The following is a 6,726-nucleotide window of genomic DNA, read 5'->3' on the forward strand; positions in this document are numbered from 1 at the left end:
AAGTAAATATATAAGTCATCATGAACACATCTGTCCATCAGACAGAGGGCTGCTGTGCCTTCTGTCATCATTAATGGACGTCTCTTTAAAATGACCGCTCAGAGGAGAGGAGTTCTCATTTCTCTAACCGCCTGCTGCTTCCCCTCCTCTCTCCTCGGTTCCCCTCCTCGGCTCCTCCGCTCGCAACTCCTGTGGGCGGGACTAAGTATCGAAGATAGGAGTCGAGGAGGGGAGTTCGAGAAATGAGAAAGGGCCCGGGAGGGAAAAAAAGCACTTCCGGTCCTTTTCAGCTGGTGTAGCCAGTGCGCATGTGCGAATATTCCACACGTGTGGTGATCGTTTGACTGGCTGCATGCAACAGAGAGCTTAGAAAGTTAATATCGGTACAACATATTGCTTAAAGAAAACTCAGCGCAAGTTTAGTTGTCTCTTCTTACCGAGGTAAAAGACGAATAACCTCCGTGAAGCATTTCGCCGAGAGGACAGAAATACCCAAAAAACTAATTCACAATGGTGAGTGTTGTGAGTAGGCTAACTTTGAGCTAACATTAGCTTAAGGTAACAACGTTGTATGTCGTACTAACCTCATCCCAACCTCCTTGTTTGTCCACTTTATATGGAGCTTTGCTGTTGTTAATGTGTGTTAAATGTTGTTTTATTTCCATGTTCAGACTGAAGCAGCAGTAAACCCAAAGGCCTACCCGCTGGCCGACGCCACGCTGTCCAAGACCATCCTGGACCTGGTGCAGCAAGCCTCCAACTACAAACAGCTCAGGAAGGGAGCTAATGAAGGTGAGGAGACGTACATATTGGAAATTAAATGTAACTAGATGGTGGCTTCAAGTAGAACCTGGTAGTTGGATAATTTGCTACTTTCAGAGCTATTGTAACATCAGGAAAGGCTGCGAAACGTGGTCTCGTTCAGGTTAACAACAAACGCAGCAGCATGTGTGGGGAAAAAACTCATTGTAAACCTGCAGGGATTTGTCAATTACTTTGTTATCTTTTCAAAAGTAAAGACACCTTTATTAATCTTTTAGTCATTAAAAAAAAAAAAACGTAAATGGCTTTCTGATGCAGCCTCTTAAACATGAATGTTTGCTGCTTGTTTCTATCAGGGTTCTTACGGTCATTAAAAACCTGGAATAGTCATGGAAATTCAAAATGCTAATTCCAGGCCCTGGAAAAGTTATGGAAAACAATATATTTTTTTGCTGGTGAGAGATTTTAGTTGCTTTAGTCTGTAGAAGCTAGTAAGCCGACTATTTGATTTGTTTTAGATAGGCACAACATGTTTCATATGCAGACCTTATTTTCCTGTTTCATGTTAAAATAAACCATTTTCAGTGGTACTGCTGAGAGAGTAATGTTTTTGGTCATGGAAAATTAGGTAAAGGTCATGGATAATCATTGGTGAAAAGTGTATGAACCCTGTTCTATGATTTACCAACTCAAATTAGCTACTTGTTTGAATTTTGAGTTTAGTTTCATAAATCAAGAACATTATTTACGTTGTTCAATACTTATACTAAAATTATCTGAAGATCTCAGAATCAGTTCTTAAACCAGTAGGCCACCATTGTGTTGCTGCCAAAACAATAACTAAAGTAATGACGATGTAACAGTGATGTTAACGCATTGTACTAATTGTGATTTAATTCTTCCCCAGCCACTAAAACCCTGAACAGAGGCATTTCTGAGTTCATCGTGATGGCCGCTGATGCTGAACCTCTGGAGATCATCCTCCACCTGCCCCTGCTGTGCGAGGACAAGAACGTCCCGTACGTGTTCGTCCGATCCAAGCAGGCTTTGGGTCGGGCCTGCGGGGTTTCTCGCCCCGTCATCGCTACCTCAGTCACCATAAAGGAGGGGTCCCAGCTCAAACCACAGATCCAGTCTGTTCAATTGTCCATTGAGAGACTGCTCGTCTAATTTTTGTTGCACTGTTGTAACAAAGTCTCCTCTGAAAAACGAGGAAGACGTTATCTTGTCATCTGTCTGACGAAAAACAGCTATGAATGACAGGAAAATGTAATGGTTTTTCTTTTGTACTTTTTAGGACAGTGTGTCCACTTCATTGTATCAGTTTGCGAAGGCATATGCTGATGAATAAAAAATACTTTTTTAATTTAAACCTGATGTTTTGTTCTGTTCTCATTCAGTGTGAACTTCAGAAGTCGTCTAAAAATCCAGATATTTTGGAAAGTAAATTATTTTCAAAAAGCCTCACATTGCTAAATGCATTAAAAAAACGGTCACAATAACATGGTTTTATTGTACATAACTGGCAAACCTCATATTTGAATATAACAGATTGGGTTGTTCTGGTGAGATATTGAACGTGATGAAATATGAGCAAAAACTTCACTCAAGGTATGTTGTTCATTATCAATAGAAAAGTTGGCCCTTGAAGATATGTGGTTTAAACTTTTTTTTAATTATAAAACAACATACATATATATCAGTAGCTCTGTCGAAATAAAACTCGCTATAGTGAAACTTAAGTAGTTACTGAACCTGTTTTTAGAAAAAACTTCAACAACTAAAAACCTTATATTCACTCAATCAAGTACAATCTAAAATATATATATACATATAGCAGCAAAAATAAATGTCAAATAACTTGATAGGCAGAATGAACTAAGTTAAAGAGTTACATTATTAATCTTGTATTTTGGGGGGAGTGGCTTTGAAAGGAGTCCTGATATGGAGCTATTTCAGAAATAAAAACGTATGACCCGGAAATAGCTCCATAAATATCCTGAGGGGTAGTTACATTTTCAATTGAACTACTTCACGGCTGTGCTACTTTCATTCGGAAAACATTTTTGCAACACATGGCTTGGTTTTATGGCTGGACATATTATAACCTCTTGCTTACTCTTGCTGTTTTTCCCAATTTGACCAACCCTACCGTTGAGGCAAACATTCAGAAGTCACTGAACTTTAAAAACCTACTAAATAAGAGCTGTACTGCGGCTCTTGAATGCAACACGTATACCAAGTGAGCTTCTAAACTTTGCACCGCAGTAACTGATCTGAGGAGCTGAAGCATGGCCGGACCTCCTGCTGTGATCTGGGAGCGCGAGGTGGAGGGTCTGCTGCGGTACCGAGAGCTGGTTCCCCGGCTGGAGGAGGCTCTGGGGAAGTTCTCCAGCCGGGACCCCGCAGAGGTGATCCAGCCTGTGCGCAGCACCGTGCCGCTGCAGAAACACCACGGGTAGGCCTATGCCTCAATGATTGAGATATGTAGTTGTTTGCTATCATGGCCGTATCCACCATTGAAGTCACCGAGGCCCGGACCTCGGAACATTTTTTCAAGTACTTCCATTTACTGACAATGGGGGGGGGGGGGGGGGGAGAGAGAGAGAGAGAGAGAGAGAGAGAGAGAGAGAGAGAGAGAGAGAGAGAGAGGCAGAGAGAGGCTTAATAACCATAGCCCTATCTATCTATAACTTAGTCTTCATTTACAATATAGACAATAGGCATACTTTTTAAACAACATACATCTATTGCAGTTATGATGATATGATATTTAATTATCACTTCCAAGCGAATTCCTTCCAGTAGTTTGGTTGTCCTACAGGGGAAACATTAAAAACAAGATGTATTTCTGACTGACCCTCCTTTTCTTTCACAGCTTTATGGGATTGATGCCTTCATACATGGAGAACAAGGGAGTCCTGTGCACAAAGTTTGTGTGTTTCTACAAGAGGGAGGACGGTTCAAATTTGCCGTCCACACAGGCCACGGTGGTGCTGCTGGACCCGGAGTACGGGAACGTAAAGGCTGTGAGGAAAACCTTATTAAACACAGGCAGGGACACCATTGTGTTCTTTCTAACCAAATCTCTCTCAGAGGGGCGTGGGGAGGGGCTCCTTGCAGTATAATAGGGGACCTTTAATGAGACGGCAAAAGGCAAAGCTTTTCACTCAAACACAGTCACGTTTCCACCCTGCAGGTTATGAATGGAGAGCTGATCACAAGGATGAGGACAGCTGCAGTGTCAGCCATCTCTGCTAAGGTAGCTCCAATTTTTTGCGAGTATCGATTCAAACTTGTTCTCTAATTTACACTCTTGTTTTAACTTAGACATGATTTTGTTACGCAGCTGCTGATGTGTCCTGGGTCAGAGGTGTTGGCCATCTTGGGGACTGGCGCTCAGGCCATGAGTCATTACAACGTCTTCACAGAAATGTTCTCATTTAAAGAGGTACGGTTACAACAATATCTTTAAAAAGTCAGCCTGGACACAAGTATCAGTTGAGGGCAATTTAATATATGCATGATAAAAGAAGTGGGGTATTATTTCTGTGATTTAAAGAGCCCTATTATGCTTTTGGGGGGTTTTCCCTTTCCTTTAGTGTGTTATAAAGGTTTTTGTGCATGTAAATGGTCTGCAAAGGCTACATTCCCAAAGTTCCCACTAAAGGAAATTTCTCTTTCAGAGTTAGATGAGAAGATTGACATTTATAATAACTTATAAAACTCTTATAATATCAAAAATAGGAAGTTGAGGCCAATAGCCGCTCAGCATTGCATAAAGACAGGAAACGAATATGCTAGTCCACCTACTAGCAGATATATAGCTAATAAAAAGTAACATCATTTAATTCATCTATATAAGTGTAAAGATTCAAGGCTTTATTGTCATGTGCACAGTAGCTAGTGTAGATATGGCAATAACAGGTTGTATTCTTTCGGGGAGTTATTTGCCAGACTATTTGTTGCATTGACTTCCAGCATCCTCCCCACAGGTGCGTGTTTGGAGCCGCACAGGTCAGGGCTCGGAGAGGTTTTGCCGCTCAGTCAGCGGTCCGGTGACCGTGTGTGTCTCAGCTGAGGAGGCGGTGAGGGGCGCAGACGTCATAGTGACGGTTACCAGGTGTACAGAGCCGGTGCTGTTTGGGCAGTGGGTCAAACCAGGAGCCCATGTGGCAGGTGAGAAAACTTACTTAACACACACACTAAAAAAAGGAATATATGTTTTCTAACGGTTCTGGTTTCTTTCTGATTAGCGGTCGGAGCCTGCAGGCCGAACTGGAGGGAGCTGGACGACGTGTTGATGAAGGAGGCCGTGGTGTACGCTGACAGCAGGGAGGGGGCGCTGACTGAGTCCGGGGACGTCATCCTCTCAGGGGTCAGTCTGCATTGTGCTCTCTTACTGCCTCATTGGCATAACTGTCTTTTTGCAGAATTTGTTTTAATATTATTTGTTTTAGGCCGAGGTGTTTGCAGAGCTCGGAGATGTTATCAATGGGACCAAACCAGCCCTCAGAGAGAAGACAACCGTGTTCAAATCCCTCGGTAAGCCTTACTTGATTGTATATATTTTTGAAAAAGCTCAGGTTTGCATAAATTGCCTACGTGACCTTTGAAGCAAGTCCCGCCCATAGCAGTTGACTGACAGCCTGGTCCTTAATGAGTAACAAAAACATTAGAGCATCAGCAAAAGCAAAGAGATAAATAAATTACTTTACATAGAAATAGATGAAAGAAAATAGGGAATATAAAGAGTAATTTAAAAGGAAATAAATACATTTGGATTAATTGTATATATTATAAATACATATACACAGGAATGTGCTTTTAATAATTATTTAATCATTTGTAATAGTTCTCTATATTGATATACTTTAAGATATATACTATACTTACATTTTATTTATTCATACTATATTTCAGCATTTACTGACATATTTATTATTTTATTTACTCATAATATTTCAACATGTATTTTTGTAATATTTTACATATTATGTATTCTTTGTAATGGCTTTTATATGACTCCATGTTATGGCTAGTCCCTAGAGAGTGAAGTACTTACATTTCCCAACTGAATACATTGAAACTTTCTTTTTGGAATAACAGGAATGGGAGTGGAAGATGCAGTGTCCGCTCAGCTGGTGTTCGACCAATGGGAAGCCAAATCCTGCAAATCATGAAGTGGCCACCTATTTCAATCCTGACCTGTTTTAACCTTCTCTGAACTCTGGGAACTTTCTGACATGTTATAGAATAAATCAGCAACCTCAACCTTTGTACCTTAAAGGTGGAGTAGGTCATTTTGGAGAAACCAGCTAGAGTGTGCTATAATTTGAAAATACACAGCCGGAAAAAAATCTGCCACTTCCTTACAGAGCCCCTCCTCCAACACACACATGACCGATGAGGGCATGAGATAAGTTTGTGCACCGATGGAAGGCTGACAGGCAGGTAGGCCATCCAGTTATTTTAGCCGGGCCGGCTCAGATGATTGGTCGTGCTTTTTGTCAAAGCACTTAAGATATTCATTGCTATCGGGATGTTAAGAGCATTCCATGGAATATAACAAAAAGTGTATCTCCAGCCGGTTTCTCAAACTTACCTACCCCACCTTTAAGACATGTCTGTAAATATGTGATTCTACTGTCAGCTCTAATGACTGAAATACATATTCTGTTTACCCTCACTCATCCTCTCTGCCATTGTAATCCTTCTTTAAAGGTCACCTATCATGCTATTTGTAGGCAATAGCATAGGTCTCAGATATATAAAAAACATGTCTATGAAGTGTTTTGCTCAAAATACCAAACAGATCACCCGTTCTAGCCATGCCTCATATCCCTCTATTACACTTCATGTTTCAAAAGAGCTGATTTTAAAGGGGACATATCATGCTATATTTGAACAATATATTGGAGGGCCATACCTATACAAAGTATATAAATATAGTTTTTTTTTCAA

The 6,726-nt window shown here is 40.8% G+C and overlaps 2 protein-coding genes across 2 annotated transcripts; both read left to right on the forward strand.

The window, feature by feature from the left end:
• The first annotated feature begins 294 nt into the window (after positions 1 to 294).
• Positions 295 to 2,134, forward strand: LOC117464854 (NHP2-like protein 1). The gene is made up of 3 exons (XM_034107573.2): positions 295 to 513; positions 672 to 792; positions 1,670 to 2,134. Exons 1-3 carry the CDS (start codon positions 511 to 513, stop codon positions 1,930 to 1,932), a joined length of 387 nt encoding a protein of 128 aa, XP_033963464.1. The 5' UTR covers positions 295 to 510; the 3' UTR covers positions 1,933 to 2,134.
• Positions 2,135 to 2,756: 622 nt separating this feature from the next.
• On the forward strand, positions 2,757 to 6,451 carry crym (crystallin, mu). Its single transcript, XM_034106680.2, has 8 exons — positions 2,757 to 3,220; positions 3,641 to 3,791; positions 3,962 to 4,024; positions 4,112 to 4,213; positions 4,758 to 4,941; positions 5,019 to 5,140; positions 5,223 to 5,307; positions 5,872 to 6,451. Exons 1-8 carry the CDS (start codon positions 3,054 to 3,056, stop codon positions 5,943 to 5,945), a joined length of 948 nt encoding a protein of 315 aa, XP_033962571.1. The 5' UTR covers positions 2,757 to 3,053; the 3' UTR covers positions 5,946 to 6,451.
• Positions 6,452 to 6,726: the final 275 nt, after the last annotated feature.

This window comes from Pseudochaenichthys georgianus, chromosome 19, assembly GCF_902827115.2.
Source record: "Pseudochaenichthys georgianus chromosome 19, fPseGeo1.2, whole genome shotgun sequence".
NCBI classification, from domain to species: domain Eukaryota; kingdom Metazoa; phylum Chordata; class Actinopteri; order Perciformes; family Channichthyidae; genus Pseudochaenichthys; species Pseudochaenichthys georgianus.